General features: G+C 42.8%; 1 protein-coding gene across 3 annotated transcripts in view; it reads left to right on the top strand.

Moving 5' to 3' along the window:
- The window catches only part of EFCAB6 (EF-hand calcium binding domain 6), a 201,289-nt gene that overhangs the window by 183,812 nt on the left and 3,898 nt on the right, over positions 1-13,579 (top strand). For all 3 annotated transcript variants that reach the window (XM_061582356.1, XM_061582355.1, XM_061582357.1), the window contains 3 exons: positions 4,044-4,221; positions 6,285-6,469; positions 13,225-13,374. In XM_061582356.1, the coding sequence (XP_061438340.1) occupies positions 4,044-4,221; positions 6,285-6,469; positions 13,225-13,374 (513 nt within the window). The remainder of the gene's footprint in view (positions 1-4,043; positions 4,222-6,284; positions 6,470-13,224; positions 13,375-13,579) is intronic.

The raw sequence follows: 13,579 nt of genomic DNA, 5'->3' as shown, positions 1-13,579 counted from the left end.
ACCAAAATAGAGCTTTTTGGCCAAAATGCAAAGCTCTATGTGTGGCACAAACCTAACACTGCCCATGCCTCAAGACACACCATCCCCACAGACTTCCTGTAGAGGGAGAATGGGTACAGGAATGCTTGTCCTTTTAAAAGACAGTGCCTGCAGGAAGAAGGAGAACATCGCCACCCAGGGAAGGAGAGCCTGCTGTTGCTGCTGCTGTTGGAACACCATCTCCACCACCCTTCCCAGTGGGACTGCTGCCTGGCAGACGTGCCTCCTGCAGGACCAGGTCCCAGGTACCCAGCCAGCTGTGACTAATTTCCATCACCTGTCCCTCTTCGGAGGGATACATAAGCCAGCTGGATGAGGTGGCCTGGGAGACCCAGTGCCTGCAGGAAGAAGGAGAACATCGCCACCCAGGGAAGGAGAGCCTGCTGTTGCTGCTGCTGTTGGAACACCATCTCCACCACCCTTCCCAGTGGGACTGCTGCCTGGCAGATGTGCCTCCTGCAGGACCAGGTCCCAGGTACCCAGCCAGCTGTGACTAATTTCCATCACCTGTCCCTCTTTGGAGGGATACATAAGCCGGCTGGCTGAGGTGGCCTGGGAGACCCAGTGCCTGCAGGAAGAAGGAGAACATCGCCACCCAGGGAAGGAGAGCCTGCTGTTGCTGCTGCTGTTGGAACACCACCTCCACCACCCTTCCCAGTGGGACTGCTGCCTGGCAGATGTGCCTCCTGCAGGACCAGGTCCCAGGTACCCAGCCAGCTGGGACTAATTTCCATCACCTGTCCCTCTTCGGAGGGATACATAAGCCGGTTGGCTGAGGTGGCCTGGGAGACCCAGTGCCTGCAGGAAGAAGGAGGACATCGCCACCCAGGGAAGGAGAGCCTGCTGTTGCTGCTGCTGTTGGAACACCACCTCCACCACCCTTCCCAGTGGGACTGCTGCTTGGCAGACGTGCCTCCTGCAGGACCAGGTCCCAGGTACCCAGCCAGCTGGGACTAATTTCCATCACCTGTTCCTCTTCGGAGGGATACATAAGCCGGTTGGCTGAGGTGGCCTGGGAGACCCAGTGCCTGCAGGAAGAAGGAGAACATCGCCACCCAGGAAAGGAGAGCCTGCTGTTGCTGCTGCTGTTGGAACACCACCTCCACCACCCTTCCCAGTGGGACTGCTGCTTGGCAGACGTGCCTCCTGCAGGACCAGGTCCCAGGTACCCAGCCAGCTGGGACTAATTTCCATCACCTGTTCCTCTTCGGAGGGATACATAAGCCGGTTGGCTGAGGTGGCCTGGGAGACCCAGTGCCTGCAGGAAGAAGGAGAACATCGCCACCCAGGAAAGGAGAGCCTGCTGTTGCTGCTGCTGTTGGAACACCACCTCCACCACCCTTCCCAGTGGGACTGCTGCCTGGCAGACGTGCCTCCTGCGGGACCAGGTCCCAGGTACCCAGCCAGCTGTGACTAATTTCCATCACCTGTCCCTCTTCGGAGGGATACATAAGCCGGCTGGCTGAGGTGGCCTGGGAGACCCAGTGCCTGCAGGAAGAAGGAGAACATCGCCACCCAGGGAAGGAGAGCCTGCTGTTGCTGCTGCTGTTGGAACACCACCTCCACCACCCTTCCCAGTGGGACTGCTGCCTGGCAGACGTGCCTCCTGCGGGACCAGGTCCCAGGTACCCAGCCAGCTGGGACTAATTTCCATCACCTGTCCCTCTTCGGAGGGATACATAAGCCGGCTGGCTGAGGTGGCCTGGGAGACCCAGTGCCTGCAGGAAGAAGGAGAACATCGCCACCCAGGGAAGGAGAGCCTGCTGTTGCTGCTGCTGTTGGAACACCACCTCCACCACCCTTCCCAGTGGGACTGCTGCCTGGCAGACGTGCCTCCTGCAGGACCAGGTCCCAGGTACCCAGCCAGCTGGGACTAATTTCCATCACCTGTCCCTCTTCGGAGGGATACGTAAGCCGGCTGGCTGAGGTGGCCTGGGTTTTGTCTTTTGTTTTGTTTTTGTCGCTTTTTCTTCTTTCTTTTGGGTGCCATTGGTTTTAGCTCTGGGTGGGTTCGGTTTCGTTTTATATTGTAGTTCTTGGGTTTTTATGTAGTTTGTATGTTGTATTTTACTTAATCTTGTACGCCGCCTAGAGTGGCCGCTTGTGCAGCCAGATAGGCGGCCTAGAAATAAAATTTATTATTATTATTATTATTAAAAGTACATTCTATTTCAACTCTGAAGGGGGCAAAACACTCTTAACTATATAGACTTATATGATACGTATATTATTTAAATGGGCCTACTACAGCATTCTTTTTGTTGATCTACTGTCTTGGTAAGTAAGAGATCAGAAAAGTAAGCAACAATGGAAAAGAACCACAAAATATTTCTCTGTATTCATCACTATGCTTTAGGGCAATGATAGCTAGGGATGAATGTATCTGCCAATTTTTATTGCTCTCAATTTCTCATTTTTCCAATATTAAATTCAGTTCTCATTTCTGCTGCAATTTGCAATTAAAAAAACTCATGAAAATTATTTTAGCACAAGTTTATCCTAAAATACATATTTTTGTGTGCATTTTTAACTAATATACACATTTTTGCAAGCAATTTCCCCTAATATAATGCATTTTGTATGTTAATTTCACAAGTGTATGCATTTTAAGCACACTTCTCCTAATATATGCATTTTGTACACATTGGCTGGAGAACTGCATTGCAAAATTTGGAGAAGTGCAGATTTTAAAAAAATGTTTGTAAAGTGTGAATTACAAAGTTTCTCAGTAAAATGCAAACAAGATCTATTTTCCCCCCATCCCTAGCTGTAGCCAGCGTGGTGCTCTCTGGCTGTTGTTGGACTCCATCTCCCATCCTTGGTCAGTGGTCAGGCATGATGGGAGTTGTAGTCCAGCAACATCTGAAGGACACCACATTGGCTAACCCTGTTTTAGGGACAGGGAAAATAGCCATTATTATATATCACCTCTACACTGAATTTCCCTACCTATGATGATTAGCAGGTGATTGTGTGAACTGATTCCATTGAAAAGAGTTATGGCTGAGGTATTATATCTATTATGGTCACTCATGTATGCATGCCCATCACTTAATGGTCATGTGTGAACCAACCCTTGATGAATGACAGCTCAATATGTGACCTGAGGCCATTGAAAAGCATTACTTGAGCTGATATATGCAGTAGCACATGCAGATCGTTAAAGGATGTTTCATCTATCAAGTGATTAACATAAAAGTGTGAGCTAGTCCTAAATTATGATGGCATCATGGGAGAATGGAGGGGAACCCAGAATCTCCCCATAATGTATGTCTGAGTACAAGAAGCTGCCTTAAGCTGAGTTGGACCATATTTTTCGGTGGGGAGTGTGGGACTGCACTTGTCCATTGCAACCTTCACTTTTAATTAGTGATGTTGCTGATTTTGTATTTCCTGGCTTGGAAAAACAAATCTCATTGGCTCATAATCAACCATCAAAAATGTGGTATTTTGACTCTGCAGATTCTTCTGTACGTTGGGTTTTAATCTGAGACACAGAAGTCTTGCCTCCCTCTATCCACATGGCTCCACCCAAACCATTTCTTCCCACCCACCTACTTACATAACTTGCTGCTTCAGTGGTGGTGGGAGGGAAAGAAGGGAAATCTCTCTAGACTACTGCATGCTAGAAAAGTTACATTTCCCATTCATGCATCATGTCGGGAGCCAGAGAGGGACCTAGAAGGAGCCTTGCTCAGGACAGCTTCTCTGGGTGGATCGTGCCCTTTGGATCTCAGGTAAAAGATGTTCAGTACAGAGCTTGGAAAAGTTACTTTTTTTGAACTACAACTCCCATCAGCCCAATCCAGTAGCCACGCTGGCTGGGGCTGATGGGAGTTGTAGTTCAAAAAAAGTAACTTTTCCAAGCTCTGGTTCAGTATTTTGATTTTTAAACAAAGTGAAATGATCCTTCCTCAGATTTCTACAAATTTAGAAAGCAATTAAGTAGACATTTCTTTTGGCCTTTAATTACAAGTTGGTTAAAAGCTGCCTCTTATTTTTAGGTCCCAGCAGCCAGTAGGCCTTGTACAGCAGCAGTTCGTACACCACCTATTCTAAACTGTAAACCAATTGAAAGCAAAATCCAAAAGAGAGTTCAACACTGCTGGAGAGAAATACTGAAGGAATGTAGAGAGAAGGATGTCGATCGCATGGGAGAAGTCTTAGTAGAAGATTTTTTAGGTTGGTTGTTTTCTTAAATCTTCATTACCAGGAATGAACTTTCATACTTCATGCATCACATCAGAAGGAGATTCTGGCATCCCCTTTAAATAAAAGTTGTGTGAATGAAATTTTAATTTGAGAAGCAACCCCTAATCACCTCACTGTGGTTTTGCTTAGATCCTTTGTCATGGGGATTTCTAGAAATGGAGATTTGGTAAGGCAGTCCATAAAAGAGAACCCGCTCAAGTGAAGCTTTACTGGGCCATATTTAATCCAATGTGTTTGTTTATCTGCTTCATTTATAACCCACCTTTTGGCTCAAAGAGCCTCTACCTTAATATAAAATTACTTTAAAAGAATACATAGAAACTGCAAAATACCATTTTTAACATGCTCATTAAATCCTAACAGTAACAAAAGAAAATAACTCATGTTATGGAATAAAAAGAAAATAAGGGTAATTTGCTATGCACTAGGTGGGACAAACTAAGGCTGTCAACACACTAGTCTCCAGATCAAAGCATTTCCATTATGTGAAATCTCTTTGAACCTGAATTGGGGGGGGGGAAACCCACACTCAAGCTGCTCCCATGATTTTACAGTAAAAAGGGGTGGGGTTTGACTAGTGTTGTGTGCCCCCATTTTCAGAAGAGGGAGTTGGAACCGGCAGAACAGTGAATGTGTTTCTCCCCTAAGACATGACAGTAGCAGCCATGTTTGTTTAATTACATGTCTATCCCATTCATGCTTAAAGCAAGGGTGGCGCCTGATTTTAGAAAGGTATGTTCAGTTGAAGGGAACTTGGGCCCTTCCTCATATGACCATACAGTTGGTAACCTGGATTCATCCACCACCACCACCCAGCGCAGCTCCCGTATTATAACCAAGCTGAGCTGGGAGAGTGCTTGGAGTGAGTAAATGTGGGGAGGTAAATAAGAGGAGGAGGAGGAGGGTTCAGGACCCCTTACTCATGCATCCCTTTGGATGTTATATCAGATTCTCACGCTCTGTTTTATCTGTGAACATGACAGACATATGATTAAACAAATGTAGTTGTCACCATCGCATCTAGTTTGACCCTTTGTAACACATTTCTAACTGAAGCAAAATCTGGATGCTATGCAGAAAGTACGGAACACAGGGTATGGAAACAGTAGCTCAAGTGCCTCTGGAGCATATCTAGCAAATAAATGATGTGATTCTTAGCACTGATGCACATACATGTCTGTACTACGTGACTGCAGCAGGAGGCTCGAATGTATGAATGAACCATTGTAAATTGAGCACCACAGAGAGAACTTTGGTGTCATCCTTGTATCACCTCGGAAAATGTTCAGTTGCCAATTCTCCAGTTCATATGTGAACCAGCCCTAAGGTTTATGAATGATCTAATATTTAGAATACTCTAATGTAATAATAAAACCCCAGCGATATGAATCCTGTTTTATTCTCCAGAAGATCTAGCTTTTACCTTGCCCAGAATTATCACTTTAATATGTACTTTTAAAGCATGCTTACTTATTATTCTGGCCCGCTTGCATTGGCTGCCTATATGTTTCCGGGACCGGTTCAAAGTGCTGGTTTTAGCCTACAAAGCCTTACACGGCACAGGACCACAATACCTGTTGGAATGCCTCCCCCGATATGAAACTGCCCGTACACTACGCTCAACATCGAAGACCCTCCTCCGAGTCCCTACTCATAGGGAAGCTCGGAGGGCGGCAACACGAAAAAGGGCTTTTTCAGTGGTGGCCCCCGAATTGTGGAACACCCTCCCAGAGGACATACGCCTGGCACCCACGTTACTATCTTTTCGGCGCCAGGTTAAAACTTTCCTCTTCGCCCAGGCATTTTAATTAATTATTTTAACCATGTTGTATATATATTGGAAGTGTTTTAATTCTTAATATTTTGTACTTTTAAATTGTGTTTTATATTGTATATGTTTATGTATTTCTAATGTTGTTCTTGTGAACCGCTCAGAGAGCTTCGGCTATGGGGCGGTCTATAAGTTTAATGAAATAAATAAATAAATAAAATAAAATTATGTCTTTTACTTGGTATGTCTTTGTTTATTTCAGCTATACTAGAGAAATTTCATTTGAATTTAACCAAAGAAGAAACTAAGCAACTCATAACAAAATATGACCTTAAGAGTGTTGGCAAATTTGCCTACTGTGACTTCCTCCAAAGTTGTGTGCTGCTATTTAAATATCAAGACGTGTCTCCTCTACAAAGGATTGTAATCCAAAATCCGCGAGTACAGGTAAATGTTCTTTGAGTGAACTGATGGAATTCTGATGCCAAAGGAGATGAAATCTGGTTTTAAAGGGAGACAGATGCATACCTAGTACAATTCTAACCCTTCTTGTTGATCTATCCCTTCCATGCACCACAAATGGCTATGTACACATGTCAATTTAAAGTGGATTCAATGCATTCCATGTGTGCCTGTTTTTTGTAGCATCTGTCATGAAATTGTAACATGGGTTTAAAATGGTTTTTGCAACATGGCTCAGATGCAGAGAATTGTGGGGGTTTCATCTTGGGAGGAGATGGGCCTCTGTGTGAGTGGAAAACTTTTAAGTTTCGTTTCTCAGCTGCAACTAATTAAGAGCTGGAGAAGCGCACCCGGTTATCTCTGTTACTGTTGAGAGCCTGATACTCAAGGCCAAGCGGGCCTGAGAAGAGTGGAGATCAGGAAGGGAGGGGGGCCTGCTAAGGCGCGGAAAGTGAAGAAGCTTTGGGGAAATTACTTCATTAGAAAGCCCCGATTGGCTGAACCACTGTGAACTGTTGCTGGGGTTTTTTCTTTAAGTATAGGGAATGACACCTATAGCTTTTGTTCCCCTGGGTTCCATCTCGATGGGTGGTTACCTGAGTGGGGTTCCACTGCCTTCACTACCCTACTTATGCCTCTCTGTGGAGAGGTGAGATTTACAACAACTACCTCTTCAAGTAAGCAGAATAGGTCAGTTTTGTTATTTTTTGGTTGTGTCTGAACTCTCTTATGTCTTACCGAAATCCCTGGTTGGATGTGGGTTTTGAGGAATTGTTCTGATGCTATTAATTGTGCACTTATATTTTATTAAAGCTACTTCTTATTTACCCTTGTGTGTTCATTGAGCAAGAATAACCTTGGTCTTGGATCTGGCACCTTGACCGCTGACCACAGACTACCAAGAGTGTGTTTGGCTTTACCTGAGGGCTTCTGGACGAGGAGTGCCTGTTTGGCTCTTGTCTTTAGAAATCCTTGGTGCACCTATATCTGGGCTCTGGGTTTCCCCTGACTCAGAGTGTGAATCAGTAGAAGGGGTGGTGGCAGCCTAGCATCTACCTTGCAGGGTTGGTGTTGGTTTGCACAGCCTTGGCAAGGGGAATTGGGTTCCGGATCAATTACCCAGGGTGGGGAATGGGGTCCAAAGCATGTGTCTGGCACCCGCGGGGTGGCTGAGGCCATGACAGCATCCACACATTGTTCTCATCTAAGTAGCAGCCCCCCCCCAATAATTCAGATATTCCTGATGGGCAGATAATTCAGGGGGGGAAAAAATCCAAAATAAAATTGCATGTTATCCACCTGTGGACATGTGTGCATGTTATGTGCCTTCAAGTCGATTACGACTTGTGGCGACCCTATGAATCAGTGACCTACAACAGCATATGTCATGAACTACTCTGTTCAGATCTTGTAAGTTCAGGTCTGTGGCTTCTTTTATGGAATCAAACCATCTCTTGTTTGGCCTTCCTCTTTTTCTACTCCCTTCTGTTTTTCCCAGCATGATTGTCTTTTCTAGTGAATCATGTCTTCTCATTATGTGTCCAAAGTATGATAACCTCAGTTTCATCATTTTAGCTTCTAGTGACAGTTCTGGTTTCATTTGTTCTAACACTCAATTATTTGTCTTTTTCACAGTCCATGGTATCCGCAAAGCTCTCCTCCAGCACCACATTTCAAATGAGTTGATTTTTTTTCTTATCCGCCTTTTTCACTGTCCAACTTTCACATCCACGCATAGAGATCGGGAATACCATGGTCTGAATGATCCTGACGTTAGTGTTCAGTGATACATCTTTGCATTTGAGGACCTTTTCTAGTTCTCTCATAGCTGCCCTCCTCAATCCTAGCCTTCTTCTGATTTTTTGACTCTTGTCTCCATTTTGGTTAATGACTGTGCCAAGGTATTGATAATCCTTGAAAAGTTCAATGTCCTCATTGTCGACTTCAAAGTTACATAAATCTTTTGTCATTACTTTAGTCTTTTTGATGTTCAGCTGTAGTCCTGCTTTTGTGATTTCCTCTTTAATTTTCATCAGCATTCGTTTTAAATAATTACTGATTTCTCCTAGTAGTATGGTATCGTCTGCGTATCTTACATTATTGATATTTCTCCCTCCAATTTTCACACCACCTTCATCTTGGTCCAATCCTGTTTTCCATATGATATGTTCTGCTTACAGATTAAACAAATTTGTTGTTGTTTTGTGCCTTCAAGTCGATTACGACTTATGGCGACCCTATGAATCGGTGACCTCCAAAAGCATCTATATGAGCCACCCTGTTCAGATCTTGTAAGTTCAGGTCTGTGGCTTCCTTTCTGGAATCAATCCATCTCTTGTTTGGTCTTCCTCTTTTTCTACTCCCTTCTGTTTTTCCCAGCATGATTGTCTTTTCTAGTGAATCATGTCTTCTCATGATGTGTCCAAAGTATGATAACCTCAGTTTCATCATTTTGGCTTCTAGTGACAGTTCTGGTTTAATTTGTTCTAACACCCAATTATTTGTCTTTTTCGCAGTCCATGGTATGGACAAAGCTCTCCTCCAACACCACATTTCAAAGGAGTTGATTTTTCTCTTATCCACTTTTTTCACTGTCCAACTTTCACATCCATATAGAGAGGTCGGGAATACCATGGTCTGAATGATCCTGACTTTAGTGCTCAGTGATACATCATTGCATTTGAGGACTTTTTCTAGTTCTCTCACAGCTACCCTACCCAGTCCTAGCTTTCTTCTGATTTCTTGACTATTGTCTCCATTTTGGTTAATAACTGTGCCAAGGTATTGATAATCCTAGACAGGTTCAATGTCCTCATTGTCAACTTTAAAGTTACATAAATCTTCTGTTGTCATTACTTTAGTCTTTTTGACGTTCAGCTGTAGTCCTGCTTTTGGGCTTTCCTCCTTAACTTTCATCAGCATTCGTTTCAAATCATTACTGGTCTCTGCTAGTAGTATGGTATCGTCTGCATATCTTAAATTATTGATATTTCTCCCTCCAGTTTTCACACCTCCTTCATCTTGGTCCAATCCTGCTTTCCGTATGATATGTTCTGCATATAGATTAAACAAATAGGGTGATAAAATACACCCGTCTCACACCCTTTCTGATGGGGAACCAATCAGTTTCTCCATATTCTGTCCTTACAGTAGCCTCTTGTCCAGAGTATAGGTTGCACATCAGGACAATCAGATACTGTGGCACCCCATTTCTTTTAAAGCATTCCATAGTTTTTTGTGACCCATACAATCAAAGGCTTTGCTGTAATCTATAAAGCACAGAGTGATTTTCTTCTGACATTCCTTGGTCCGTTCCATTATCCAATGTATGTTTGCAATATGATCTCTGGTACCTCTTCCCTTTCCAAATCCAGCTTGGAAATCTGGCATTTCTTGCTTCATATATGGTAAGAGCCTTTGTTGTAGAATCTTGAGCATTACTTTACTTGCATGGGATATTAAGGGAATGGTTCAATAATTACTGGATTCCCTGGGATCCCCTTTCTTTGGAATTGGGATGTATATTGAACGCTTCCAGTCTCTGAGCCATTGTTTTCCATATTTGTTGACAAATTTTTGTCAAAATTTGGACAGATTCAGTCTCAGTAACTTGTAGCAACTCTATTGGTATGCCATCTATTCCTGGTGATTTGTTTCTTCTAAGTATTTTAAGAGGAGCTTCCACCTCATTCTAAAATTTCTGGTTCTTCATCATACTTCTTGTCCGTGAATGAATCTGTCATTCTTATATCTCTTTTATATAATTCTTCAGTGTATTGCTTCCATCTTTTATTTAGTCTTGGTCAGTCAGTGTGTTTCCCTGTTATTCAACATCCCTACTCTTGGTTTAAAATTCCCTTTAATTTCTCTAATCTTTTGGAATAGGGCTCTTGTTCTACCTTTTTTATTATCCTTTTCTATTTCTATACAATAACTATTGTAATAGTTCTCTTTGTCCCTACGTACTAGTCGCTGTACTATTGCATTTAGGGTTCTAACTGTGTTTCTATCTCCTTTTGCTTTCATTCTCTCTTTAACCATTTGAAGAGTTTCTTCAGTCATTCATTGAGGTCTTTCTTTTTAACTAGAGGTATTGTCTTTTTGCATTCTTTACTGATAATGTCTCTGATTTCAATCCATAGTTCTTCTGGTTCTCTCTCAACTAAATTTAAAGCTTCAAATCTGTTCCTTGTTTGATCTTTATATTCTTCTGGGATGTTATTTAAATTGTATTTTGGCATTATGATTGCTTTGTTGTTGTTCTTTAGCTTTACTCTAATTTTTGATATCACCAGTTCATGATCTGTACCGCAGCCTGCTCCTGGTCTTGTTTTCGCAGAAAGTATAGAACTTCTCCATCTTCTGCTACCAATCAATTTGATTCCCATATTGACCACTTGGTGATGTCCACATGTACAGTTGTCTTTTCGGTTGCTCAAAAAATGTGTTTGCAAGAAACAAATTATTGGCTTCACAGAATTCAGTAAGTCTTTCTCCTGCTTCATTTCTGTCTCCTAAGCTCCATTTCCCCACAATTCCTAGTTCTTCTCTGTTCCCTACCCTTGCATTCCAGTTCCTCATGATTATCAGCACATCTTGGTTTGGTGTATGATCAATTTCTTCCTGTACTTTTGCGTAAAATCTCTCCAATTCCTCCTCTTCTGTGTTCGCTGTTGGAGTGTAGACTTGGATGATGGTTATGTTAATAGGTTTCCTGTTTAATCTCATTGATATCACTCAGACTTTGCATTATAGCTCTTAATTGCTTTTGCTGCATCATTTCTCACTATTAAAACAACCCTGTTTCTTCTTAATTTATCATTTTCTGCATAAAATATTTTGTAGTTGCCTGATTGAAAATGTCCCATTCCTGTCCATTTTAATTCACTCATGCCAAGTATTGTAAAGTTTATGTTCCGTTTCTTGTTTGACAATTTCTAACTTTCCCTGGTTCATGCTTCTCACATTCCATGTTCCTACTGTGTACATCATACAACTCCGGACTCTCCTTTTGCATCTCTGCACATCGGCCTCTGGGCTTCCTTTCAGCTTTGACCCAGTTGTGTCATTAGCCACAGCGCTACTTGTACTTGTCTGTTGTTCTTCCCCAGTAGCTCATTGAGTGCCATCTGACCTGGGGGTCTCATCTTCCAGCACTATGTTGTATTTTGGATAGACTATTCATAGAGTTTTCATGGTAAAAGTTATTCAGAGGTGGTTTACCATTGCCTTCCTCTGAGTCTGGATGCATCTTAGTCTGATGCCTCAGCTTTGACCATTCTGCCTTGAGTGACCCTGCTAGAAGTCTAGCTTCTTGGTCTAGACTTCTGATGGCATTGCTCTCAGCTTCTTCGACACTCTCAAACCCTCTCATCATGTTAAAGTGCGCAACCTTGAGGACATACTAAAGTGCATTGTGTGGGTGGGTTTTGTATGTGTGTGGTGAAGCTTTGCTGGACGCTATCTAACACCACACACCCTACTTCTATTGGTGAGGTGTTCCTTGGTGGGCTGCTGGTGGGTCAGTCACAGCACATGTGTATTATTTAATAATCCACTGTTTTGTGCAAGTCTGGTGTATCAGAAAACTTTTATCTCATTTTTTTTTTTAAAAGTTGGCCATGCACAAGGAAACCAATACCTGTGGATGCCCATTATGGATCTAAGGGGTTTGGAACAGGGAGGATGGGCTACTGGTGTGGCCAGGCATATGACACACACAAACAGATACACACAAGGTACTTTGGGCACAAAGTACTTTAATGACTGTCTGATTTCTTGTGCTCCACCTCAATCACTGGGACCTCTATCGGAGCACTTTTGGTGGTTCCTCATGCCCCTGAGGTTTGGTTTGCCTTCACCAGGAACCAAGCCTTTAGCATAGCAGGCACTGTGGAACTCCCTATCAGTACAGGAACCATCTCTCTCATCTTTCAGACATCTTTTGAAAACTATGTTGTTTAGACAGGACTTTGCAATTTGAATTTTCTCTTTTTAACCAGCCTGTATTTATTGATGTTTCCTTGAGGTTTTTAATGATGTTTTTATGGGGTTTTTTAACTTATTTTATATTCATATCTTGTATTCGGCTTTCATATATTCTTATGAAAGTGCAGATTATAAATATGTAAATAAATATAACACTCTTTTGTGAAAGTCTGGTATATTGGAAAACTTGTATCTCAAAAATTAAAAAACGCTGCATACACAGGTAAACAAATATCTTTGCACATTCCCACAATGAACCTCAGAGTTCTGGCAGGGTGGGGAAATACTAATTGAGGGAAGGGGCCAACAACACACTGTGCAAACACATCCCATCAAGCACAGGAAACATTGAGACATAGTTCAATTGCAAATGCTCAAGCGTGGACAGATGTGGACACAGAAAGATCAGATTTGTGCAAGCAACATTTGCATAAATGCACTGGTGTGTACAAAGCCAAAGATTCTGTTTTACTTAATAGCTGTTGATAGACAAATTCATGGATAATAGGTTTTCTTTAACGCAATCTAAGCAAGTGGCTGTTGTAACATCTTGTGGCTGTGAATTTCATACATTAATTATGAATTGCCAAGTCTGTTTTGTTTTTAAAAGAGCTGCTCCATGCCTTTAGTCGCAGCTAAAGCTTTGCCTGTGCAGGGCCAGCGCTAGTCCCACTGAACTCTTCTTCATGTATAGAATGCCTGGAGAGATCTTGTATTAATCAAGAGCAATATCCTTTCCCCATCTTTGTCAGAATCCCCGTGGGCCACAAACACCAACCTTTTTCAGCGCAATGATGAGGATTCAGCCCCAGATTCTGCACTGCTGGAGGCCAATGAGGCGGACTTTTAAGTGTTATGATGAAAGTGGGACTGGACTCCTAAGTATTCAGGATTTCAGACAGGTAATTTTTAAAAACAATTTTAATTGCATTCTTAATCTAGCCTTAAGCAGCTTGGGTTGAGGGAACTGCGTTCCTGTATGAGCCTCTCTATGCAGTTTGGCAATCAGATGGACCCTTCGTTCCTTCCTTCCAGACTTCTGGAGTCCAGAAGGTGGCTAGAAAAAGCAGGGACTTTTCAGTTATGGCCCCTCAAAAAGACCACCCC

The sequence above is a fragment of the Rhineura floridana genome, chromosome 8, assembly GCF_030035675.1.
Source record: "Rhineura floridana isolate rRhiFlo1 chromosome 8, rRhiFlo1.hap2, whole genome shotgun sequence".
Classification (NCBI taxonomy): domain Eukaryota; kingdom Metazoa; phylum Chordata; class Lepidosauria; order Squamata; family Rhineuridae; genus Rhineura; species Rhineura floridana.
The sequence above is the reverse complement of the archived record's forward strand: the minus strand, read 5'-3'. Positions and strand labels throughout refer to the sequence as shown.